Genomic DNA, 24,641 nt, shown 5'->3' with positions numbered 1-24,641 from the left:
ACCAATGCAAAGTTGTAAAGCAACCAACTCATGGCCCATCATGCAATTTAGGCTGTGGTGAGTTGGCCAACACCACCAGTGCAAAGTTATATGGCAGGATTATACCTTTGGATGAATTTTTTGGCTAGCCGTATAGACTAGTAGGTCTTTGTTTGTCAATTGTCTTCAATTGACTTCCATTATCCTCAGTGTCACCAATTGTATTTTGTAGTTTTTGGTTATAGTTTTACATGCCATAATCTAATAGTTATTATATATAAAGATTAATCTTGTGTTTATAATTATATATCAATAAATAATATAATTTGGTGATACTTTTTCTATGCCCGCCCAAACTATGCCAAAGGAGGTTGATACAAGCAAGTTTGCCATGCCCACCTCCTTGCGAGTGGAGGGCGCTGGAGATCTCGCCCTGCCTCTCTCCGGCGATGGCTTTCTCAAGCTCAAGGGGCGAGCACACCCTGCTCGACACCGACGTCCGCTGCACATGGCAAGTGGAGGCGTCCGAGGTGAGTTGCCCACTTATTCTCAAAGGGCTGTTCCTGCGATGGAAAAGCTGGGGATCGACGCTGCTGCGCTTGGCTTGGATGTGCGTCTGTATAAGCTCCTGCTCTATGAGCAGGGTGGCGACGGCATGTGATCTTGCAGCTACCAACAGAGTCCGGGCATGAGGGTGGCCAACTGGAGATGCGTCACGGGAAGAAGAGTGTCACTTTTGATTTCTCTGGTGCTGATTCGAAGACGAGGTATTTTCAGACGGTCTTCTGCGATTGTGAACACAAGCTGACCGAAGTGACGAGCGGGACAAGGCTCTGCCTTGTGTTTAGCCTTGTTAGGAGCAACGCACAATTTATAGATGTGACTTGTCAGCTCTCAGGGGCGTTCAAAGACAGCTGAAAGAATGGGCCGAGGAAATGAAAGACGTGTCATCACCGATTCTTGCGATTCCGCGGAGCCATAAGTACTCGAACAACAGCTTGAGCTTTGTGGGGCTCAAGGGACACGACAGGGTTGTGGCAGCGCTTGTGCTGAGCTGCATTGGCTTTCTGGACGTCCTTCTCTGCATGCTTGTGAAGCACACCACCTCGAACCGTGTGTTTAACACATTCGAGACTGACTACAGTGTGGGGAACTGGACAACAATAGACGATAAAAAACTGGAGCACTTCACAAGAGAAACAGGTTATGAGGGACGAGAACAGTGAGGTTGATCCTTTTGGCAGGTCACCAGACGAGAAGGAGAATGAGCCATACAATGGCAACTATGGCGGCGATACAAACTCGTTCTATCACACCGCTGCTCTGGTTGTGTGGCTCAAGGATTGCAGAATCGAGGTGCTGTGTGCCACACAGTCAGTCAGAGGTGTAGTGAACTGGCTCGAGGAGCAGCACAAGCGCGAGCCGGGCCGGACGAGTGGGGATTTAGAGCGATACGTGGATGCTTTGTCAGACTCCAAGGAGACAAGTATTCTGCTAGAGTTTTGCGTCAAACACAACTAGCCTTTTCGGTCATGAAGAAGTGGGCGCTCATGAATACAGGAGCGCAGGCTATGGTTGCCATGGTACCAAAAGTATGGATGGCAGCGGGGTGATTGAGGGACTATTGCAAAAGGAAGATAAGGGCCATGGGATTGTAAGCTTTGCCAAGCATCTGTGTGAGAGTGGCTTGCAGGAGGCGGCTATAGTTTTTGCACAGAACTTCTGTGCAAGAGCTTCTGTGACAGAAGCTCTTGGCGGAGGAGAAAGTCTGCAAGAACTACTTGTTCTTGATAGATTTGCTGAGCGTGTTTGTCGAGACTGGACGTGAAGATGAAGCATGGAAGATTCTGGGTATCGCACCCACACTTGAGTTCTTTCCCAATAGCTGCTTGGTGCAGGTAGTCAAAAAGTGGGGAGAGCGCAGCTTTCCTCGCATCGAAGAGTTCTGGGAGACTCTGACAATCAAAGAGGATATAGGTCCATTTACTATCCAACTTCCCGCAGCGAAACAGTGATAAACAAGAAGGAAAAGCTGGCTGAGCTCCAGCAGAAAGGAAGGAAACAATTTCTGGGAATGGTTGTTTTGGAGCTCGAGTATGGAGGGTGTCACAATGCTGCAATGGTCTTCGCAAAGAAGAGATTCATCAAGGATGTTGACTTCGAAGAAATCTATGGAGGGCTTAGTGAGATTGAGAATGATGATGCGCATGTGCTGATCTTGGCTTTCGACGAGAAGTTCCATGATGCTGTGAAGAAAGTGACAGATATGAGGTTAGAGTATACAGTGGTGACAATGAAACGAGCAGAAGGGCTATTCGGCTTGAAGCTCTTCTCGGAACTTTTGTCACGAGCACTCGTACATAATAGTCATATGGCTGAAGTTGCAATTTGGCTGGGCAATAAGGAAATAGTGGAAAGTATAGTAAAGCGTGTGAGAAGTGGTCGTTCTAAACTTTTGGAGGATGAAAAAGACTATAATCGCAAGTCATGGGACGACGTTGCTAGAGATGGGTTGAAGAAGGTGATCAATGCTAAAATTTGCTATTTATCACGTAATGAAGATGACGAGGTGAGTAGCAGCAATGAAACGGATGATGAAATGGATGAAGACGAAGACGAAGAAGACGAGAAAGAAAACAAACGCCGAAGACTAAACCCAAGGCTTGAGCGTCTGAGGATAGAGAACTCAGGTGCCAAGATCGAGAGGCTGCGGAAGCTCTTGAACTATCTAGCTTGATTTGAACTGTGACGCCTTTTAAAGAAAATTCACTTATTTTGAGGAATTATTGCTCCAACTAATTAACAATTATGGTTTCTTGCTTTCACCGGAGCCCCGGAGCGTTTCCGGACAACACCCCGTCCCACAGGACAAGCACCAGTTGCTGCTTCACTATGGGTCTTAGCTCGAGTTTACACCCTATATGTGTAGTGGTGTAATTATAGGTGATCGATGACAGTGTTCAAATTAGAGAACTAGCGGCATATCAGCTTGAATCTGACAAAGCCATGCTGCCGCAGCTTGGGTTGAGACATGGTTCTTTTATAAGTTTTCGAACTGAAAGCTGCCAGCCTCTATGTGAATCTCTTTAGCCAAGCTCCAATGTTGACAAAACTCTCGAAATCTGATTGCGGCCTGCAGGTAATATATGTTATAGAAACTTTAAAAGAATATCGATATCATACCGATCGATAGCATGAATGTCATCTGGAAAGACAATAACCTTAACTTCCAGTCCTCGAGCTCTTAGTGCTTGTGCATACTGAAGCGTTTAGTATGAGCACGTTACTTCATAGAACATATTGTAGTGTACCTGGAGACCGTTTGACACTGGCACTCTCCGATCCTGTGCACCAAGTAGAAACATTGTTGGTACTTGAACCTGTTATGCAATGGTTACTGTAAGGAAAAAATCGATACCAAAAAGTCACCTTGTCAACGTGTGCTATTGGAGACGCTTGATAAAAAGCTCCCAAGTGCTTCACCGAAGGTGCTTCATCGTACAAGTCCAAACCAGCTTTTCCATAAGATTCCATATAACACCAATCGGGTATGTCGGTTATTCCCACCATCGAGGAAATGTTGCACACGGGATTCCGTACTATTCCAGTAACGAATCGACCTGGCGCCTAAACAAGAAAAGCTCAAATCAAATGAAATCGAATGAGATGAAAACCTTACCTGTCCAATTAAATGGGACGTCAAAAACCCACCATGCGAACCACCCACAACGGCGACTTTGTCTGGCTTGGCAAGCCCTTCCGCAAGAACCACATCCAGTGCCGTGAGTACGTCGTTGACATCCTGATAAGAAAAAAGTTGGCAAGTGTCAGATATAGCAAGAGAGTCATACCCGCCGACCAATGTTGCCTAACAAGCACTGAAGTGCTTCCTCACCAAAGCCCAAAGATCCCCTGCCATAGCGCTCAGGTTTATAGCAAACAAAACTTTAAAGCCTACCTGTAGTTTACATGAAGTAAACTGAACCCCAGTCCTACGAGAAACGCATAATTTCTTGAGAACCCGGTCAGTGATACAGAATGAGGTCCTCCGTGAAGAACTAAAACAAGTGGTGGGGGTTCTGAGCCTTCTTTAACTTCTCCTGGACTAACAAAAACAGCTTCGAACGGATCCTTAGCCCCTTCATGCCACAATGGCGTGTAAGAGTCTTCTAGACAAAACGGTAATGCGAACCTTGTGGAAGAATTTCGTTTCCGTCTGAACTGGGAACAGGGATCTGTAAAATCCTCGACGAGATTGACGATAAGATAGATTGTACCTGTACATCTAGAAGCTAGTTATGCATTTTATAAATAGTAACTACTCCACCTCTTCCGTGTGTTCTACGGGTGTAGGAATATCGGACCACTGAAAAGCAGCGTCCGAAATCTTTTCCATACTAGAGCAGTACGCAATTTTTAAATCCGGAGGAGACCCTGGATTGCTCGCTACTGCTCACACTACTAAGCTTTGTGAATACAGCATTCATCAGAGTGAGTCTCACGTACCGGCCAGAAGATTATTTTTAAAAACAGACAGAAGGCTCCAGGAGCTGATTGAATCCTCAGGCGTTAACCTTAAAACCTCCCCGCTACAGATGGCGAAAGCTGATGAGCTAATATATCGATTGAAACCAGCATACCTTTCGAGGTTCACAGAGACTATAACTTGTGTACTTCGCCATGCTGACGTTAAAAGCAGAGTACGGTTGTCATACAGCCATGGATGCGAAAGAAAAGTCGAGCAGTATAGGCCAGGGAAGCCTTTGGCGTCGGGTCGAGAAATAACAGGTACCTATTAAAGAAGAGAGTTCATCAATCAATCGAAAAGACCAATATGACTTACAACATCTCTCGCCGGTGGAAGAGTGCCAAGACTATCACCTCCTGACCATTTTACGCAATGCAGAGAGTTTGTAGCACAGTGGGCGCCACTATCTACAGCAGCCTTTGCAGACAAGAAAACAAGAAATTCTCCATCTGGACTGTACATACGAAGGAAATAACACAAGCTGCAAATATCAATGAGCTACGAACCTGAAACGTGGTGAAAATGCACTACTGATTGTTGCTGTCAGCTTGAGTGGTGCTCCTGGGCTTCGATCCGAAGAATGACTGTGACTCACAAACCTTTAGCGGTTTAGAGTACAAATGAGCTTTCTGACCTGCCAAACATAGGAGCTGCAGTAGCATAGAGCGCGCATGGCCTGTTGTAGCAATACTTCATACCAAGCTTTCTAGGAGTTTTGAAATTGTCGGCGAAAGATGACCATGCTACAAACACCAAGTACTGAGTTCCTTCACTGCTTGAAGGAGCCCATACAACCTGTCCAGCACTCAAATCTTGCGGAATCCCCTCGACAGCCTGCACAGAGCCACTGAACACTCAACAGTCAAATCGCAAGCACTTGAACGTAATCTACCTGTTGGTGTCAGCGACGTATATCAAAGGCCGGCGTTTCCCAGCGTAACACTCCCCCCAGTCCTCCACCCAGTCACCTTGGCCTTTCCAAGTCCCGGCCTCGCCTTCCTGCTTTTGTCCATCCTTGCCCATAGCCTGACCAAATACTTGACGATCAACAGGTGGTTCCTCGGCAACATAAGCTATAAATCTCTCGTCGTGACTCCATGAAACACCTTCAAACCTGTCAAGCAATAGGAAATCTAAGATTGCAAGGAAAAGATGAAAGGAACTTACCATCCATCCGTGTAGACGGATCCGTGGAGCTTACTTGGGACGTGGACTTCCTTTAGAAGCTGCATTGGTCCCCATATCTGTAGCTTCACCGAGCAAGGACTATCCTTGCTTGCAGGCTCTGTGTTACATACTACCAAGACCTTGCTACCAGACGGGGATGGTACTACGAGAGAAGCCCCGGTCAGTTGAATCGGGAATGGCGACCAGTGGCAATTCGTAGCCGGATCCAGACCGTGCCCCGCCTCGGGAAGGTAGAGATGCGACATGAAATTCCGCTTCGCATTTCCTGGGAGGTCGATCTGGCTCATCGCCACCACCACATCCAAGCCATTCCCTGCGCATCTTTCCATGACAATCCAATCCTTGGCATTGAAGATGTCGAGAAGAATTTACCTCGCGGCGATGGACTCGCCCAGGCCTTGTCGATGCTTGGAATGCCGAAGAATGACTGGAGGAGCTCCGACTGCTTCGCGAGCTGGCGATCTTGCGGAGCCTGCGGTGCCGCGGAATTGGATCCCAGAATCGCCGGCGCGAGCTCCATGGAGATAAACCCTAGACAAGAATGAACCCGCTTTCTTTATAAACTTGGCGATCGATTGTTTGTTACACCAAAATCGAGAGAGAGAGAGAGAGAGAGAGAGAGAGAGAGAGTCTTATCGGCTGCTTGCGGAATTCCTTGGCAATTGCAATTCCACGATATCGTCTCGCGGAAGCGCGTGGCAAGTGTGGTTCTGTTGCTGCTCCGCCTGGGCTTGCTCGACGCTCTTAAACCCTAATTCCAGCGCGGTGGTGGTGTCCACGGGCTCCTTGTCGTCCTCGGCGCAGTACGTATTCTCCCTGTCGATCCGGAGCGTGAGGTACGCCACCAGCGCCATGTACAATAAGATCGTCGCGTAAACGCAAATGCCGAGCACCACCTTTCCTCCCATAACCATGGAGCCGTGAATGAGCCACTTGGTGAACGAGGAGCTCAGGTACCACACGTTGATGGCCATCACTCCGCCACCAATTCCCCACGTGATTACGGTAATCTGTAAAATTAGAGGAGATTAGACAAGATTTTCCGCGGGGATTTTGTAACTTACTATCCAAGAATTTGCATATGGGCCCATTTTCACTTTACTTCCCGTGAACTTGAGCATTGGGATGAGGACAAACGGCAGGACAAACGATAGAATCATCTGCATAATAAAGTTGGCATCCAAATGTTAAACAATGTTTGAAAGCTTTGAAAACGAGGTTCCTTACCGAGCACACAATGATCAGGTTTCCAGCCGCTCTTGATCCTCCAATCAGTGCAACAATCAAACTCGGGACGATCGCCACTGCTCGAGTCATGAGGTTGCGGATCCATGGCTTGAACCGGAGGTGCAAGAAACCCTAAATTGGAAGAAACGTAAGAAATCCTGGCAAGAACAAGTCACACCTGCATGACGTATTGTCCAGCGTAGGTTCCGGTGATCGTGGAGCTCTGACCGGAAGCAAGCAGAGCGATTCCAAAAAGAATCTTGGAGAATCTCCCAAGCACATTCTGGATTGAAAAGATCAACGAGTATTATAGCGAAGTTTTGTGGATGGGGATGGACGAATTCAATCACCTGGAGCAAGAAGGATGCCTCGTTGAGATCCAAGTTGTCACACTTGTCCTTGTTCTCCTGGGAGATGCCCGGGTTGGAGCAAATGGCGCCGCTCACGGAGATGACACAGACGTTGATAAGGAAGGCAAAAAAGAGCGCGAACCCGCTCTCAAACAAGCAGAACCGGCACGCCTCCTTCAATCCCCTGGGCGTGCGCGAGATCTTGCGGGTGAGCACGATGGCCGAGTGCAAGTAGAGATTGTGGGGCATGATCATCGCTCCCAGCAGAGAGATCGCCAGCGCGGTGGCGCCGTTGCCTCGCAGCTGCGGCACAAACATTCCCCTGAGCAGCTCCTTGGAATCCGGCTTTGCGTAGCCGAGCTCCGCGAAAAAGCACACCGTCATTGTCATCACCAGGCCCGTGATCACGAATTCCAGCTTCCTCACCTGGAAAGTCATCGTTTGTCATGAGCCATGCAAAGGGAAAAGATCCGACTGTAAGAGAAGAATCAATCGTCCCTACCCCGTAAGTCTGGAGGGCCAGCAGCAGCAGGGTACTGAATCCGGTGAGAATCACTCCAATCCAGATGGGGATTTTCACGAGAATGTTGAGCGCGAATGCAGTGCCAATGACTGGATCGGTTTTTCCGAGAGAGATGGTTAGAAATTTTCGTTGATCGAGAGCAATCAATCGATCGAGTGGCTATACCTTCGGGAATGTCGGCAGCGATCACGGAAACCTCCGCGAGCAGCCATAACACATAATTGACGGCCTTGGGGTACTCTGTTCTGCAGTGTTCCGCCAAATGTTTGCCTGTGACAACTCCCAGGTTTGCCGCCAGCGATTGAATGATAAGCGCCGACACGGATGCCACCAGGATGATCCAGAGCAGCTGACCACACAAACAAGAACAAGAAAAACTTCAGAGATCTTCTCAACAATCGTCTGGGTGGTACTTCATATTTGTACTCTGCCCCCGACTGTAGATCGCTCTCGACTGGAAAAACAAAACTCGCATGAGACATGCCACACAGATTTTCTCCAAGAGCTTACAGTTTCCGGGATCGATGTAGGCGATGCACACCAAGAACCCGGGGCCGAGAAACGCTAGCGCCTTTCGCCATCCTTTCTTCTGCGAGAGCGACCAAGCCAGGACGATTAAGATCGAAACTTGGGAAGCCAACTTAATTACCTCGCCCACTTCGATTTGGTACTTGGTTGGCTCGTCCAGATTTTTATCGCGTGAGTTGATCGCCCCATCCGGCTGAGGGCTGGGTGCACTCACCACTCGCGAAGTTGGGCCTTGCATAGCGTCCAAATCTTTGAAACACAAGAAGATTCGTATTTTAAGAAATTGGTCGACGGAACACACCTCTAAAATAGCTAAAGGGCAAATGGGGCAGCAAGAGGATGCTCTTGATAGAGAGAAAGGACGTTTGTTTGTACTAAAGAGAACAAAAAACCAAGCAAATGCCGTGCATGGGTAATGGGGATCATTTAAAGTGGGAAGGTTCGAAGCCGGTTGGAAAATTCAATGGCCACAATCAATTAATCATCTGCCAAGCGAGATTTCTCTCCACAAAGTTAAAGGGAATCACAAGATTATACCTTTGACTGTCGAGCCCCAAATTGATGCTTGAATTCAAGCCTTGAACAACAACGAAGATTTATAACGTGGGGCCGCCGCTCCAAATTGAAACAGTGATCTTCCTTTCTAGTGTTCTTCTGAGGGAGATGCACTCCACCTAGTTGCCTGGGAGAGGTTTTAATCAGGCAAGAGGAAACAAGGCACTAGAAAATAAGATGGGCGCACGCTACACTCAATCCAAGCTTTTTTATTCTCTCCTCTCAGGCTACTTCAGGTAGTGAGCTCAACTGGGGCAACTCCACTTCTTTGTTTCCAAGTCTTTGGACTGGCAACTCTTATTAATTCATGTTTCAACCTCTTTGCCATGATAGTGGCGGGATAAAAGAATAAAAATCCACAGGCCCAGAACTGGCGCATTCTGCATTGGGCTTGAGAGGCCACTGCTTTTGCCAGCCTTGAAATCGCGACCGTTGATCTTGAAAGCTTCCACGGTCAAACATGGTCAAGGTTGATGACTGGCCTTCATTGACTTCTAGAAGAACAACTATAGTAGATCACCACATTGGCTTCACAAGATATTCACCACCACCTAAAAATGATTCACATAGCTTTAAGGCAGGAAAAAAAAGAGAGTGAATCAAGCCTTCCACATCAAAAAGCAAGGGGACCCAAGGCCTGATCTTGCTGCGATTATTTGGGACACCTCATGTCCACAACTGGAATCTATCTCTTCGTTACCTTTTTGGATGACTATGCTTTTTAGGGTTCTATCTTACACATGCTCTGTTTTTTAGGGTTCTTGGGGATGGTGGGCTGCGATCGCGGCGGCAGCGGCGGCCGCCTCCGAGATGCTCTCTAACGCCGGGCGCCAGATCCCGGGCCTGCCGACTCGCGGAGGAGCGGCGCCGGGTAGAGCTGCCGGGGCGGTGGACGAGGACGATCCATTGGTCGGAGTGGCACGGGCAGCGCCGCCGCGATGATCGTGACGATCTTTCGAGGACGATGACGACGAGGATGATGATTTCTTCACGTTGCTCTCCGAGAGGAGCTGCTGCAAGTATTTCTTGGAGACGACGAGCTTGGTGACGCCGCCTTCTTGCCTCACCTTGAATGGCTGCTGCGACGAATCCTTGAGCAGCAGCTTGCGATCGTCGTGCTCGTCGCCGGGAGATCTCCGCGTCTTACCATTCTTCTCGCTGGGAGTTTGATTCTTATCCTTCGGCGCGGCAACCAGGGATTTGGATGAGGAGCTCGATTTGGGAGAGAGGAACGCGGATTTGTAGAACTGGAACGAGGAGAGGCGCTTGTACTGGAAAGCTCCGCTGGAATCATCGGCATTGGTGATCGGGAGGAGAAGATAAGAGCGGCCGGGCTCCGATTCCACGGCGGCGCCATCGCTGGAGCTCTTGCCGCCGAGATTGGAGAGGCATTTCAGGAGATCCGCCCGGGGGGGCGAGCAGCCGGAGAAGGAGGAGGAATTGAGGCGCTTGTGGCTGGAATTCTTGCGAACCTTGGAGGAATCCAGCGGCCGGATGAGCCGCTCCACATGACCGTCCGAGTGGACGACGTGGACGACCTCGACTGCTCCACAGATTAGGACGCAGGACATGAGATTCCCCATGGATCCGGGTCCGGCCGCGACGAATCGGTCGATCTTGCGCGATATTTCAGCGCAGCATTGATGGGAGGGGGGAAGATTTCGCTGCGAGTCAAGAGCTGGAGCGGATCTGGAACGAGAGAATGCGAGAGAGATCTAGATTCTACACCAGGAAGAAAGAACAAAAGAAAGAAATGCGAGTAAGAGGAGGAGGAGGAGGAGAAATCTCGCCAGCGGCCGCTAGTAAATCAAGCGCTCGTCGCGCGCGCGCGCTCGATGCTACTGCTCCGATCGCTACACAAGCTTTCCAGAGACTAGTTAATGGCGCTCGCTTGCGTGTCTTCTTCTTGCTTGTTGCCGTCTGTCCACATTGGTCGCAAAATCCAAAACCACAAAGAAATAAAACCCTCGCGCGATATCTTCTAAACCCCGTCCCGTCTCCACTGAAAAGGCTGACCTGCCATGCCACGTCCCAGACCTGGCCCTCCACGTGCGCGCCACGTCACACTGCCACGCCGGCGCTCGAGTGGGGTCCCGAGGGTTGAAACTTGAAGGTGATCCTACATTGTTTTCTTTTCTCTCTCTCTCTCTCTTTTTTGAGTTTTTCTTTTTTTTTCTTGTATGGATCGATCGGTGCTTCCCTGATTGATTGGGATTGCGAGCTGTTGCATCGGAAGAGGACGCCAACTTGTCGCTTGTAGCTTTCGTTGTCTAAAATTTTTCTGTGTGTAAAAGCTCTTTTCTTTTTGCCAACATATCTGATATAGTTCCACTCATTCGACTTTCTCTGCTTTGTGGCAAGGATTGAGGTTGAGGTTACGTAAGGCGCCTGGGAATTGGATCTACAATCTTACTGTTTCTCTACTTTACAACTAGAATACATTTTCCTATGTTATTCTACAAACCCCCTCTTTTGGACTTGGTCTTGTCCAGTCGTTTTCTAGTCTACATGGAGACCGAGTTCCAACAGAGAGCTGGCGAGACAATAAACATAAGGTATTCCATCTTTGAACTCCTCTGGAAAAAAAAGAAAGAAAGAGAGAACGTCCTTATCCTGGAGGCCTTTCGTCAATGGCTCCTCTTTTTTTTTGTTACACTTTTCGCGGCCAGATACGATGAAACCGCGAGGGTTTCCAGGATAAAAAGAGATACTACTGATTTATAAAAAAAAATATTACTACTTAGAAACTTTCGATTTGTACTGAAGGTTTGGCAGCCTTGGAGACGATTCCAAAATCTCTAGATCGAGTGTTGGTAGTCAAGACCAAAGAGCTCTACACAGTAGGGCCAGTTCTGCCATGCCAGGACAGGCATCCGTTAAGTGAGCACTTGAAGAAAAAGAAAGCGCATGCATCCAAGACACACCAACCAGATTTGAGGAGAAATGCGATCATTTCTCTCAACGAATCGAGGTGCTGGCGGATTCTTTCTGCAAGGCCGGCCTAGTCGCGAACGCAAGGACAATAAAACAAACCAAAAAGAAAGAAGAGCAACGAGCAAGTCAGCCAGAGCTTTGAATGAAGTTTATAACTAAAACCATCGAAATTCGAAGATTAATCGCAAAAGACTGAAGTTCTTGAACTTGGAAAAAATCAAAGTCTATTTGAAAGTGCAAACTCGGAAGTTTTATAAAATCTCTCACACAAAGAAGAGAAAGTTTAGACCTGTCGCTTTAAGAGTTTATCGATGGCGCCACCTTCATTGTACTTCTCTACCAGTTCCTTGGAGTAAGACGGAATGTGAGCTTCAGCTCTGAAAGTTAGCCAAGAACACAGTCATATCCGCAATGCTGAACAGCAAAACGAACCTGGATTTCCCCATGGCGCGCTGTACATAGAGGTAATTCCTGATAGTGTGGTAGTCAAGAGAGTATCGTCCAAATTCCAGGCCCTTCGGCCCGATCTGTCATGCATCAATTATAAGACAAGACGATAAGAAATAAAGAGCTCCAAACACCAACCAGATTCAGCAGAAACGCAATAATATTACCAACAAATCGAGGTGCCGGGGCACTCTTTTGCAAGCCTGGCAACGAAGGACAGCAACAAATAAAAGGTTCTCTTTCATGACAAAAATGTAAAGAAAAGGAAAGAAAACTTGCCTAGTTTCGCATTGTCATCTGCCTTGACCGTCTCCATTACAAATGGACGCCTGTCACCCTGGCCAGACAGGAATTGCGAAATAAACGTGTGGAGGCGATGAAACATTCCATACCGTGCTAACAGTGGGTGTAACTTCAAGGAGATGCTTGACTAGATCCAGCATTTCTCTACCCCTCTCATTTCTGCAAGCGTCCAATACTTTGCTCAGAAGAAAACGAGTAAAAATAAGTTCAAATCACTACCTAACGGTGACATATTGTGGGTGTTGAACCATACTGACACCAGGATATTTGGGAACTCCCATATAGCCCACCACGAGATCCTGTAATCACCATTCCACAGATCAAAACGTATGTTGAGAAAACAATTTGCAATTCTTACAGCCAATCCGTTGGTGTAATCGAAGCAGCTGCACAAAAACAAAAACAAACGACAAATCTTAGTTCCTTGGCATGATGAAAGTATTTGAAAATAAGCACCTGTAGCATGATGGAGCTATCACATCGGTTAGATCACTAGCTGGTAAACAAAAGTAAGGAACCTGGAAAACGTTCATGATAGTGAAATCAATCTCGAGAGATGAACAAGAACACCAACCTCTTCCATACGACCATCCAAGTGTTTCAGGTGAACCTAAGAGGCTAGACGTGTCAGTCTAATTAACTAGAAACGAGTTTACAACCTTGTAATCTTGCATGAACTCGTAGTGTAGAACAGTTTGAGGACTGTCACTCGCTGCTCGTAGAAACTTATCGAGCCCTTCTCTGGGGCCATTGTCCACTGCGGTTTCTTGCTTGTTAGCACATAATTGTGTGGGACTAGCAATAAAACTGACCATCTACTGACCGCAATTTGTACCAAGCACGTAGAGCTTTTCAAGACCAAGATACTTCTCCACCGCCCTCAAAGCTGCCCCAAAACATCAAGCAACGATCTATAGCTTGATTGAAATTACCTTGAACTTGGCACCCGACTCCACAGAACAGAAGCTTCTTGACACCAGCAGCCTACCAGGCGAAGTGTAAAAAGCAAATCATAAGTTTTGACAATACAATACCTCCACGAGCGCCAGCGTGTTTAGATTTGGTGACAAGGTCGGTTTCACTCCTCGAGCGGCGAGTATTTCTTCAGGAGTCCTGAGAAACCAGATAGATATACCAAGAATCTAGGTGGACAATATACCTTGCTAGCACGGGCCGGGGTGTGAAACGATCTTCTGGATCACTGAAGAAAGTCCTCTGTCAGGAAGTCCTATAAAGACCAGCAGCCTACCTCTGAACACATATAACAGCTTCCACGCGCTTTGTTTTGAGCATTTCTATTGCTATGGCAGTAACAATGCCTGTCCATTGGGCTCCTGAAAGTATGTGCACGATTGGAAAAACGTAAAACCTGAGCCTTCGTCACTGTACCTTTGACAGGCTCAATCTTTCGTGCATAAAGTAACTCTTCATGAACTCCAAAATATAACTCGTCCAAAGACTTTACATCTCGTGCTCTCCCATGCACTTCGGGCTCCATAGCCTGCGAATATAGATAGAATAAGGAAAACAGGAACACAAAACAAGACTAGAAAAGCTCACCTCGACTTTAGTCATACCATTCCCGAGAAATGCACAGGCTTTCTTCACATGAGCTATGTAATACGAGTCACACAAGCCGCAATGACTACGGCGAAAAGCTTAGTGAATTGAGCTCTTAGAAAAGATTGATAGCTTTACCTGCAAAATTCTTTCGCTGGATACGTGCTTCCAGGCTTGATGGGTTTCGACCTTTTCCTCCAATCTGTTTGAGGCTCCGTTGTTGTCTCGGCTGTAATCAAGCCGCTGAGACTCCAGGCAATACAAACAAAACGATTGGAGTACCTCGACACTGGCGCCGCGAACAGTTCCTCCTCGAGGAGGAGATCAACGTCAGGTGGGAGCTACCAAGGTTCTGCAGCAGCGCCATAGCTGCAACGAAGAGAGGGTACACGAAATGAGATTTATTACTGACAACTTAACTACATCTTCTGCTACATACGTTAATGTAGCTAGGAAAAAAAACCAATGGTGTCATTTAGGGCGTCTATAAACGCGTCCACCTCTCGTTTCGTGTTGTAAAAGTACAGGCTTGCTCGAGCACTGGCATTGATTCCCAAATGGCGATGCAGTGGCTGCGTGCAGTGGTGACCAGATCTTACAGCGACTCCGTGCTGCAAAAGAAAAAAAAAAAACAAAAAAAACAAAGGAGTGAGATATGCTCGTAGCGTCTTTGAAACAATCAAACCTGCTGATCAAGAAAGGTCGATAGATCCGTCGGATGTATACCCTCGACATTGAACGCGCATAGTGCCGCTCTTTCTGATCCTGACTTGGGACCATAAATACGAACGCCAGAGACACTTGAGAGCTTGCTGTAAAGATATTTTGACAATTCCACCTGAATGGCCAATTATTGCGGTGAGCAACAAAGATTCACAATCTATTGCACCCTGACAAGTCCGGATTCACAGAGTTCCTCAGCGAGACCAATCAAGGAAATGCAATGCAGTTTTCTGCCTCATACTGAAGACTGAAGATTACTGTATTCACCACAAGCTCCAAAGTGGAGTACGTATGGGAAGAAACTAATCATAGGCAGGTAAAGAAATGATATGCATAAGAAGTACCTCATAAGCATGAATGTTATCCATTCCAAGATTCGAAAGATAGTCAATTGCAGCTCCTAACCCAATCGCCTCTGCAATAGCAGGCGTGCCTGCTTCAAACCTGGTACACAGGGCTGTGCGATCAAAGTCATTGCGTAAAACAGTGACAAACCGTAATGGAGGATCTGCATACGTCGAGTGATTCAAAAACACGTCCGATATCATCTCGCCCCCTCCTGCATAATAAAATCTAGTCAAATCTCTGCATGTACAGCCGTGATACACACAAACCCAAAAATGGTGGCATCGCCATCAACATGTCGTGTTTGCCGTATAAAACTCCTATGCCTGTTGGACCGCACATCTGGAAGACGAGTAAGCTTAGCGATTCATTAGTGAGGGATTCATACCTTATGTGACGAAAAGACTAGAAAATCGGCATCAAGTCCTCGCACGTCCACGGTCATATGAGGAACACTCTGGCACGCGTCAACGAGAACCTTTGCACCATGATCATGCGCATAACGGATGATATCTTGCATTGGATTGATGGAACCTGCGTGCTAGAGGCTTTTTAGTATTAAGAATTACGGGTAGTCTTTGGACGAACTTACCGAGAGTGTTGGAAACGTGATGCAAGGATACCAGCTTTGTCTTCTTTGTAAAGAGGCCTTTCAACTCTTCAACATTCAAAGTTTCATCCTCGGTAAGAGTCACGTATTTCAGAGACGCTCCCGTCTTCTGAGCTACGATTTGCCATGGCACTATATTGCTGTGATGCTCTGCGACAGAAAGTATGACCTGTGGCACGAAAGAAATTAAGAACTAGCAGCACAACCCTGTTGCATACCTCGTCTCCTTCTCGCAAAGTGGATAATCCCCAAGTAAAGGCAACCAGGTTGATTGCTTCTGTTGCATTGCGCGTGAAAACAATCTCCCGGTATGTCTCGGCATTGATAAAGTTCGCAACCTTTTGTCTTGCAACTTCATACGCCTCGGTAGCTTTCGCACTGTAAAGACAATCAAAAGAAGGCCTTTTTGAGATACAAAGCTATTCTCTTTTATATCTCACCTCAGGGCATGAATTCCACGGTGCACGTTCGAATTATAAACGCTGTAGTAATCCTTGAGCTTGTCAAGCACAGCTACAGGCTTCTGGGACGTCGCAGCATTGTCCAGATAGACCAATTTGCATCCATTGACCGTCTGGAATCGAGAATATAAGCTCGCAGACGATCCAAAATCCCAAATCAAAGCTCGCAAACCTGATCGAGAATCGGAAAATGCGGCCTGGTGACATCGCCAAGCACCGGAGGAGCAGCGGCAGCCGCAGGAGCGCTAGACGCCGCCGCGCAAGCCCTGGGCCGCCCGTGGAGCGCGATAAACCCTAAACCTAGCGCGGCCATCTGGGGAATAACAGAGAATATTTCCAGAGCATATACCGTACACCGGGATCGGGGATTTCAAACGCCAAGATTCAACGGGTACGCAAGTGTGGGTTTCAAATCATAGCCGTACGATCTGGTAAGGTGGTTTAGTGGGCGGATGAGATTGAAACGGGTTCCTAGGGCACCATTAGCGAATCTACGGCTGTCGCGACCCGTCAACATCGCTCCAGCTCTATGGTCCGTGAAGTCCGGCCCCCGTCGCCGCCCTCATCAAGCCACTACACTCTCTTGTGTGTGTGTGTGTGTGTGTGATAGATCTATCGACACTGTAATGCGGTATGTATTTAAGCGGGCATTGATGTAGCTAGAGAGATCGCGAGCGACACCAACCTTGAAAGTCCCCTCTTCCAAATCCCCAAAAGAGAGATTTTTTCTCTTCTGGTCGCTTCTTCTGGGCTGTGAGAGCTACCAAAACCTTGAGAGTGGGAGCTCGAAATTCTTCTTGTTCTCTCCGTCCTGCATTTGGGTCTCTGGTCTGATCGGTTCTCGCAAGAGGGTTCTTGCGGAAGTGATTGGAAATGCCTAGTTCCAATCGGGATCACCATGGGCGGTAGGAAAACCAGCGGCAATTCCGATGTGGACGATGTTCTTCAGCTGCTCCAGAGAGAAGCTCCACTCAGCAAAGAACAGGTATGTTTCCATTTGGTTGTGTATTTCTTCTAGTTTATGTGCGAGTTGAGTGACTTTTGGTGGCAATGCAGGCCGAGTATTGCAACGAGGCGTGCGTCGCCAGATACTTGAGAGCTCGTTCCGGGAGTGTCAAAAAGGCTGCCAAGCAACTCCGAGCTTCCTTAAGTTGGCGTGAGAGCTTGGAAATCGGTATGATCTATATCAATCTCTAGCTGCATTCCATTCTGTCGCCATCTCTTTGTGCGAAATCAGTGAGCTTTTAAGTTTCTTGCAAAGTTTAAAGTTCTCTTTCCTTGTTTTTCCGTTTTTTTTTTTCTTTTTCGTGCAGGGTACTTGACTGCCGATGATTTTCCAGCGGAGCTCGCCGCGGGGATCGCTTTTGTGTCTGGACAAGACGACGACGGGAAGCCAGTTCTGGTATGTTTACCCCTAAATAAGATTTGCTTCCAAGCCGCAAAAGTGATGACTGGAAAAATCAATATGATCAGGTTCTCAGGACAAAACAGGAATTTCTTCCTCCTAGATCTCAGAAACGGTATGGTGCCAACAATCATTCTCTTACAAAAAAAGGTTTTTCTTACAAACTGACAGTGAATTCTTTTTCTGGAGGTTTATCCGTTTTTTAGTCTTTTCTTTTGAAGTGGCAGTCTCCTCCATGCCTCCCGGCGTTGATCAATTCGTCATGTTGATTGACTTCTCAGGTACTCCGAAGAATAAACTAAAACTCTAAACAATTCCTCGATCCAATTCTCTTACTCACAGGCTCGTCAAGGGGAAGCTCGTCACTCCTCAGCTTCATACTCAGCATCATGAAGCTCCTCTCAGATCACTATCCGGAAAGACTAGCTCCATCGTTCTTCGTCGATGCACCTTCGATGTTCTACTACCTCTGGAAGGTGAGAAAAAGGAAGAAGACAACGTTTTTTCCTTCGTTTTCCCCTCTTGATCACAGATGGATAGATCGTAACTGCGTGTGTGTTGCATTTCCTGGCAGGGAATGGCCCCGTTCATCGATCACGCAACGAAAGAGAAGTGGAGCTTCTCGTTCTCCAGGGATCACGACATGCAAATCTCAGGACCGTCGTGCGAGCCAGCAGAGCGTGCGCAGCCGCCACCCTCGTCGCTGCTCGCCGATTCCTCGTGCAGCTGCAGCAGCACCCCATCCTCCTTCCGCGCCACCTTGTGCTACGAGGAGCGCCTCAACGCCATGAGCTTCCTCACGCCGCTCAGCTCGCCCGGCGGCCAGAGCTTCTTCAAAAACAACAGCCTCGGCGCCGCGCTCGCCTCGGACGCGCAGCACAGGTCCCTCTCCTTCTCCTCGCCCGCCGCCACCGCCACCATCGCCACCGCCGCCAGCTTCAACTTCCGCACGCCCGACTCCAGCTGCAGCGACGGCGGCGGAGTCGGGGGCTACGGCTCGCCAGTGTTTGCGCGCAGCAGCCGCTCGCGCGGGAGGAGCTCCTCCCGCGAGATGGGAAGTGTAGCGTCATCGTCGGCGCTGTCATACCTGGTGAAGCACAAGAGGAGCTCCAGCTCCAGCTCCAGCGTGGTGGAGTCGTTCCGGCCTTACGTCCGGCACGCCAAGGCCGGATACAGCGAGAGCGCCTACAGGGCCACCTTGAAGCCGCCGCTGGGGGGGCTACTCTGTGTCATCAAGAGCGCCCTCAACCTCGGGCAGACGGATGACTATCCCGCCACCCCGAGCTGAGAAAGCTCGTCATTGTTTTTTTCCCCACTAACTCACTCATAACGGAATATACCGAGGCTGGCAGAATATGCTTACGTGGTGTGTGACAGAATGTGCTCTTAGGGTTCGGCTAGCAGAATATGCTTCCTGGAGGAAAATGTAGATAGACGGAATATACTTCTAGGGTTAGGGTTTTGGAGCGTGATGGCAGGGGTGCAGGTCGGGCGCGTCCGCGCGGATCCATCCAAGAAGGGCAAGGGGAAGAGGCTGCTGCCGCCGCCGCCAGGGGCCGGCGGGGGCGGCAGCGCGTCGGCGGAGGCGTCGGATGCGGCGCGCAAAGTGCTCAAGGAGTGGCCGACGTGGGCGATGAAGAAGCTCAAGACGGCGGTGCACTACGGCTTCATCCCGCTCATCATCGTCATCGGGATGAATGTGGAGCCCAAGCCGCATTGGACGCAGCTCTTCAGCCCAGTTTGAGCGAGTTTGAGCTGGTAACAAGAGAAAATGCTCTTTTTTCTTTTCTTGCTCCTCTCCTTGGTTTCAATCGCTGGCTAGATGGATCACAGCCTAGAGTTTGGTAGCAAATCAACTTATAGTCACTAGTGAGTGAGAGATCTCTTGCCTCTGCCTATATGGATGGATGGTTTTCACATCGATTTGCGTTTCTTATTTGCATGTGAAGAATAAGAATGAACTAAACACTATGGTTTTTTTCTGTGTTATTGGCCGGAGAGGTTGGTCTTGTTCTTGATCATGTTGGTGACACCAGCCTTGTGATGATCCTGATAATTACACGATGAAGAGAAAGGAAAAAAAAATCCCGACTAGAAGAGAAGAGCGAAAGCAAAGACGAAGAGAAACTAAGAAGAGGGAGGAGTAAAAACACCCAGAATGCGGGCAGCAAGCAAGCAAAAAAGAAATCGTGAGGTCTTTTTTTTTACAAATCGAGGGTGTTGTGTTCTCTCCGCCAAATGAATGCTTGCTTGCCTGCTTTGCTCGCTTGAATTGAGACTTTCTGCGTTGTCTTGATGTAGCCTAGCACCACCACCAGAGAATTGGAAAAAAAAAATGATGTGGAGCTCTGGAGCTTTCAAACGCCACCACACTGCTTCACAGCTTGCTCCAGCCCCTGTTGGCTGGGGCCGAGAAGCTCCTTCACGTTGACACCGTTTCTGAAAATCTTAAAGGTTGGCACCGAGCTTATGCTTTCCAACTGTGCCAAGTACGGGCTATCATCGACATCAACCTGGACGAAAAGAAACAAAATCGATTCACACCAATCCAAACAACAGCTCAATCGCAGCCAGCTTACCTTCGAGAAATTCACAGACGGATATCGTCTGCACAGCTCCTCGACAAAGGTGGAAAACTGGCGACATCTATCGCTCCACCGCGTCGTAAACTCCACCACCGACAAGCCTAGGAAAGAGAACAGAGAAAAGAGTGAACGCTTGCAAAACTGCCAAAGAAAGCGCACAACGACTTACCGGGACAGGAGATTGCTTCCCTGAATTGGTCGTTTCTAAACACTTCTTCTACACCTCCCCCAAAATGTGTTCTCGATATTTCTTCACCGCGTGATTTCTTGAGTGCCACTTGCACGTCGAAAAGAGCCTGCGCAACCTCCACATCTCCGGGATGCTCACGTCTTATCGCCTCGTAATCTCTTGCCGCGTCCTCCCACCGCTCAAGCTGGGAGAGGTAAAACCTTTGCTGTCAAGATCCCAAAGAAAAAAGCTGTCACGTACCTTGGCATACGAATGAGCCCGTCTCAGAAGCGCCTTCATGTACTTGGGCTGGACTTGCAAAGCTGCATTGCAATCCTCTAAAGTTTTCTCCCACTGTCCGAGCTTGGACCGACTAGCAGCACGGTTGCAGAGAAGGATTGCGTTCGCAGGATCAAGCTCCAGGCCTTCGGTATAAGCGGCACACGCTTCGAAGAACTTCGCAGCTTTGAAAAAATCATTACCCGCCGCCCGGGCTTTCGACACTGTACGTGCTTTCCTCAGTAAAGAGGAAACTTCGAAGTTTTGGGGATCGAGACGGGCAGCCCGCTCTGTAATAGCTACGGCTTCTTCAAACCTGTAGAAAAAAAGCCTGGCAAGTTAGTAAGCGGTACTATGGACTTTAATGTTGAGGAATAAAACCGGTATATCAACGCACCTGCCTTGGGCCATGTCAGCCTGCGCTAGCAACACAACAAGATTGTTGCTGAATTCTACTTTTGTAGATCTGGGAGACGCGTCTTCTACTCGTCGAGCGGCAGCCAGTGCTGCGTCTGCTTCGTCTAACCTTTGCAGCTTCAGCAGGGATTCCGCTTTTAAAACGTACACCTACATAACTCGAGAGGTCAAGGAATCTCAATTCTGGAAAGTTCCACCTTACCTGCAAGGAATAATCGGCCCCGGCAACAATTGCAGCATCACATTCTCGGAGAACAGCGTTCCAGTCTTTCAACTTCTTTGCTTCGAAACAGTTCGTCAGCCTCCTTTCTATCAAAGTGATCCTTTGACTATCTCCTGTTTCATTCTGCTGACCGGATCCTTTGAGATGCTTTCTAGCTTGTTCTGTTTGTCCAAGTCTATTCCATCACACGCAGTAGAATGAATAAAACTGTGACAAGATTGCAAAAAACGACAGCGTACCTTAAGAGTAGAGAAACAAGTCGCTGGTGCGCCCGACTAAAAGAGGAGTCCAGTTTCAGTGCCATCTCTGATTCTTGCACCGCTTCCCCAACACGATTGAGCCCAGCCAATGCGGCGGCTCGGTTGCATCTGTAGGCAGCCTGGTCGGGACACAAGGAAATGGCCCGGTCATATAGAGAGAGTGCCTTTGCAAAGTTTCCCTTCTTGTACTCAGCATTTCCCGAATTCTTGACATCTTCAGCTGAAACGTTGCTCCTGCTCTCGCCACCCGGAACAATGTTCCGTATACCTTGACTTTCTCCTGCCCTGCCTCCGTCAACATAAGAAACTTTCTTGTAAGCAGAAGTGTTCGTTGTCCCTGTGAGCTTGATCCCAGTTCTGAGCTCTGCCGGGGACGCTGCCCCGACCAAAAATCTACTCGACGTAGGTGCCGGATTCGCGTTCAACCTGGTTCCATTGGATTCTCCTCCATTTTGCGTCTTGAGGATGCCACCCGGCTTCTCCTTCTTTATGGATCCATTGTCCATGGCAGTAGTACTACCCCCACCATTAGCTACAGCATTAAAGGTTGAGAAGCTCCCACCAGTCACCATTCCAGTATTTAGAACCGGGCCACCTTTGCCACCCCAAAGGCTCTCGGCTGTAGGACTTCCACCATCGGAACTCCCTGCGCTTGAGTTGCTTCCATGAGCACCACCCTCTCCATTTTTCCTGCCCCTATTAAATATCTCCGGTGTTGGACTTCCACCGCTGGAGCTACCACCACTGGAATTCCCATGATAGATTTCTCCACTTTTCCTGTTGGCCGTCCCTCGATGACCCTCCACAGTCGGACTCTCTCCACTGGAGCTACCGCTGGAGTTACTTCCACGAGGGACCTCTCCAACTCTCCTCTGAGATCGAAAGCCGTCTGCGATCTCCCCAGAACTGGATAGACTCGCGCGAGGTATCTCGCCACTAAAGCTCGCACCACTGGAGATGCTTACTCGAGAGAGCTCGCCACTCTTCCTCGCAGGCCTCGACATGTCGAACATCGGACTGTCGCCGGAACTGGAGCTACTCCCGCGGGGAAGCTCCCCACTTCTCTTTTGCCGTGGCAAGCCTTCCACAACATTGCCAGTCGGAAAAGCTCCCCGTGATTTAAACGCATCCAAGCTTTCGGTGTCATGCTTAAAGGTGAAGCTATCCGAGGCGAGATTCAGCACCGCGGAGTCCTCCGACTTTGCTGCGTCCAAACTTCCATGCTTGGCAACTCCGCTTCTCCCCGGATTGTTACCAGCATTATTGCTGCTGGACAGCCTGGGTACTCCAAAGAAGAAGTTTGTCGACGCTGGCCTGGACGACGAATCTGGCACGGCCTCCCCGGAAAACGTGGCCCTCGTCGCTCCGTTCGCCTGGGGCTTCAACTTGGCGAATGGATCCAGCGCCTCGTACGATCCTCCCAGCTTCTTGCCATCCGCCTGTGCGTGAGACATGCTCGTACAGACAGTAGTTTGCGAGCTCGAGTGCTTGGGGACCACATAAATCTGTGACGAGCAACGCCCACCGGATCAAACTAGTGCCGAATCCTTCTGATCTACTACACCCACTACCGCTGCCGCCGCATCACCCCCCCGAGCCCCGACTTGTAAATTCCGCCACCAATTTGCCGAAAGGAGCCGGGAAGAGCCTGGCTCACATCTTACGTACTGCTGCTAAAAGCCTTTCCATGGCCTCCACGCCCCAACTTGTCCAATTTTCAATCCCATTGCCCCCAAATGTGGCCGTGACAGAGAAACCGATGATGGCACGTCTCATCCGAAAGAGCCGAGCGAGCGCCCCCCCGATTTGGACAGCCAACGGGAACAGCCAAACCAGCGAATGGAACTTCTAAACCACCCTCTCAAGAAGAACAAAAGAGAGAAAGAGAGAGAGCAGTGAAAATGTGGGATGGGATGGAAATACCTAGTACCACCACTACTACTACCGTGGTGAAAGAAGGGAAATCTATGCCAGTACCGCTAAACCAATCTCCATCAATCCACTGCTTGCCTACCTTGTTTGAGCTCAAGAACAGCGCCGTGCGGGACCCTGTGTGCCAGCTCCTCTCTGGATCGGGGCCTACTGCCCTCCAGATCGGGTCCAGGCAATGTACCTATCTGGAAATCCGTCCGCGGCGCGGCCGATTTGACTTGGAAATCCCGAGCTCGCAGCTATGGCGGCAGCATTGGCGGCCGCGCCGGCGGCGAGATCAATCGGAGACGCCGCCATGGCCGCGGGGCGCCACCCCCAGCCCTTGCCCACGCAATGCTCATCGCTGGCAATCCCTAAGCCCTCACAAAATAACCAGCGCTCGGGCTTGCTTTGCGCCTTCGTTTGCTCACACCCACACCATACCATCGCCTGGCGGAATATGCCGCGCGGCGAATATTCCGCCCGACCAACAGCTGTGGGCGGACGGGCCGGAACACGTGGCGGGCCCTTGCGGCTGACACGTCGGATGCCGCAGTGCCGCGAATTGTGGCAGCGGAGCAAATGATCTCGCCGCGGCGGCAGGCCCACCGCGCACGGTGCGGTAGAAAGGTGAAAGAACAGAGAAACTACTGGAGGTATATTTTCTTTCTTCACTTTGGAGTTTGACCAGGGGTTGATGAGTTGTGGAGGAAAATTTGGGCACACATTCTTCGCCCGCGTTGGTTGGCAACGCGTGAGCCCCAAGTCTTTCTTGGCACCTTTAAAATACTAGCGGTTAGCTCACCCCTTTAAAAAGGAAACTAACCCCCTACGTGGCAGCTGACTTGCCACGCACGTCATCACACGACCTTTGATTGATTCCTCCTTCCTCTTCATCTCCAGCTCGGAGTTCTATCCATCACGGTTGTGAATCGCTCGACGAAAGAACGTGAGATTGACGATGTATTGATCGATCATACATGGATGATTGATTCTGGAATCAAATCAAATCAATCTCACCAGAAACATTTGGCGGGTTTCACCCATAATTCTCTCGAATTGCGAGTGGATGGAATGTTTGCCCCGGAGAGAGCGCAGCGCTGTTCATCGACGCGACTGCCATCCAAACTC

General features: G+C 49.1%; 8 protein-coding genes across 9 annotated transcripts; 2 read left to right on the top strand and 6 right to left on the bottom strand.

Moving 5' to 3' along the window:
• Positions 1 to 2,739: 2,739 nt before the first annotated feature.
• Positions 2,740 to 6,300, bottom strand: LOC9653085 (acylamino-acid-releasing enzyme 1). Its single transcript, XM_024683124.1, has 17 exons — positions 6,068 to 6,300; positions 5,675 to 6,008; positions 5,400 to 5,621; positions 5,142 to 5,354; positions 5,014 to 5,091; positions 4,823 to 4,961; positions 4,620 to 4,771; positions 4,486 to 4,568; positions 4,307 to 4,428; positions 4,172 to 4,256; positions 3,938 to 4,118; positions 3,831 to 3,891; positions 3,659 to 3,781; positions 3,409 to 3,606; positions 3,291 to 3,359; positions 3,163 to 3,239; positions 2,740 to 3,112 (listed from the first exon to the last, which is right to left on the bottom strand). The coding sequence occupies exons 1-17, from the start codon at positions 6,213 to 6,215 to the stop codon at positions 3,052 to 3,054; spliced, it is 2,346 nt and encodes a 781-aa protein (XP_024538892.1). The 5' UTR covers positions 6,216 to 6,300; the 3' UTR covers positions 2,740 to 3,051.
• LOC9653084 (metal transporter Nramp6) lies at positions 6,292 to 9,145 on the bottom strand. The gene is made up of 11 exons (XM_002978062.2): positions 8,861 to 9,145; positions 8,445 to 8,572; positions 8,306 to 8,384; positions 8,209 to 8,249; positions 7,961 to 8,144; positions 7,775 to 7,884; positions 7,273 to 7,698; positions 7,101 to 7,205; positions 6,923 to 7,054; positions 6,760 to 6,855; positions 6,292 to 6,705 (listed from the first exon to the last, which is right to left on the bottom strand). The coding sequence occupies exons 2-11, from the start codon at positions 8,559 to 8,561 to the stop codon at positions 6,328 to 6,330; spliced, it is 1,668 nt and encodes a 555-aa protein (XP_002978108.1). The 5' UTR covers positions 8,562 to 8,572; positions 8,861 to 9,145; the 3' UTR covers positions 6,292 to 6,327.
• Positions 9,146 to 9,630: 485 nt separating this feature from the next.
• On the bottom strand, positions 9,631 to 10,461 carry LOC9653083 (putative protein TPRXL). Its single transcript, XM_002978061.2, has one exon. The coding sequence runs from the start codon at positions 10,459 to 10,461 to the stop codon at positions 9,631 to 9,633; it is 831 nt and encodes a 276-aa protein (XP_002978107.1).
• A 1,552-nt stretch (positions 10,462 to 12,013) lies between these two features.
• LOC112349191 (7-hydroxymethyl chlorophyll a reductase, chloroplastic-like) lies at positions 12,014 to 14,515 on the bottom strand. Its single transcript, XM_024683142.1, has 19 exons — positions 14,405 to 14,515; positions 14,261 to 14,351; positions 14,123 to 14,207; positions 13,952 to 14,063; positions 13,812 to 13,896; positions 13,722 to 13,763; positions 13,597 to 13,675; positions 13,495 to 13,546; positions 13,386 to 13,448; positions 13,222 to 13,319; positions 13,137 to 13,172; positions 13,019 to 13,080; positions 12,921 to 12,948; positions 12,782 to 12,861; positions 12,652 to 12,721; positions 12,539 to 12,596; positions 12,398 to 12,462; positions 12,245 to 12,339; positions 12,014 to 12,189 (listed from the first exon to the last, which is right to left on the bottom strand). The coding sequence occupies exons 1-19, from the start codon at positions 14,487 to 14,489 to the stop codon at positions 12,096 to 12,098; spliced, it is 1,380 nt and encodes a 459-aa protein (XP_024538910.1). The 5' UTR covers positions 14,490 to 14,515; the 3' UTR covers positions 12,014 to 12,095.
• On the bottom strand, positions 14,509 to 16,579 carry LOC9653313 (cysteine desulfurase 1, chloroplastic). Its single transcript, XM_002978060.2, has 10 exons — positions 16,434 to 16,579; positions 16,241 to 16,374; positions 16,019 to 16,178; positions 15,783 to 15,969; positions 15,579 to 15,724; positions 15,460 to 15,532; positions 15,341 to 15,404; positions 15,190 to 15,289; positions 14,808 to 14,960; positions 14,509 to 14,733 (listed from the first exon to the last, which is right to left on the bottom strand). The coding sequence occupies exons 1-10, from the start codon at positions 16,572 to 16,574 to the stop codon at positions 14,572 to 14,574; spliced, it is 1,320 nt and encodes a 439-aa protein (XP_002978106.1). The 5' UTR covers positions 16,575 to 16,579; the 3' UTR covers positions 14,509 to 14,571.
• A 172-nt stretch (positions 16,580 to 16,751) lies between these two features.
• Positions 16,752 to 19,035, top strand: LOC9653312. Of its 2 annotated transcripts, none has more exons than XM_024683247.1 (7): positions 16,752 to 17,246; positions 17,318 to 17,435; positions 17,575 to 17,663; positions 17,735 to 17,781; positions 17,856 to 17,947; positions 18,009 to 18,142; positions 18,241 to 19,035. In XM_024683247.1, exons 1-7 carry the CDS (start codon positions 17,160 to 17,162, stop codon positions 18,952 to 18,954), a joined length of 1,281 nt encoding a protein of 426 aa, XP_024539015.1. In that variant the 5' UTR covers positions 16,752 to 17,159; the 3' UTR covers positions 18,955 to 19,035. The 2 variants fall into 2 exon arrangements, with proteins under 2 accessions (XP_024539015.1, XP_024539014.1); XM_024683246.1 differs by having other exon boundaries at positions 17,838 to 17,947.
• Positions 19,036 to 19,130: 95 nt separating this feature from the next.
• LOC9653082 (mitochondrial import receptor subunit TOM7-2) lies at positions 19,131 to 19,644 on the top strand. Its single transcript, XM_002978249.3, has one exon. It carries the CDS (start codon positions 19,138 to 19,140, stop codon positions 19,408 to 19,410), a length of 273 nt encoding a protein of 90 aa, XP_002978295.2. The 5' UTR covers positions 19,131 to 19,137; the 3' UTR covers positions 19,411 to 19,644.
• On the bottom strand, positions 19,626 to 23,881 carry LOC9653311 (TPR repeat-containing thioredoxin TTL1). Its single transcript, XM_002978059.2, has 7 exons — positions 21,579 to 23,881; positions 21,319 to 21,514; positions 21,097 to 21,266; positions 20,682 to 21,015; positions 20,421 to 20,625; positions 20,246 to 20,352; positions 19,626 to 20,179 (listed from the first exon to the last, which is right to left on the bottom strand). The coding sequence occupies exons 1-7, from the start codon at positions 23,051 to 23,053 to the stop codon at positions 20,024 to 20,026; spliced, it is 2,643 nt and encodes an 880-aa protein (XP_002978105.2). The 5' UTR covers positions 23,054 to 23,881; the 3' UTR covers positions 19,626 to 20,023.
• Between the last annotated feature and the right edge of the window lie 760 nt (positions 23,882 to 24,641).

This window comes from Selaginella moellendorffii, unplaced genomic scaffold (genome assembly GCF_000143415.4).
Source record: "Selaginella moellendorffii unplaced genomic scaffold, v1.0 SELMOscaffold_36, whole genome shotgun sequence".
Taxonomy (NCBI): domain Eukaryota; kingdom Viridiplantae; phylum Streptophyta; class Lycopodiopsida; order Selaginellales; family Selaginellaceae; genus Selaginella; species Selaginella moellendorffii.
Note: the sequence above shows the minus strand (reverse complement) of the source record. Positions and strands in the feature narration are given on the sequence as shown.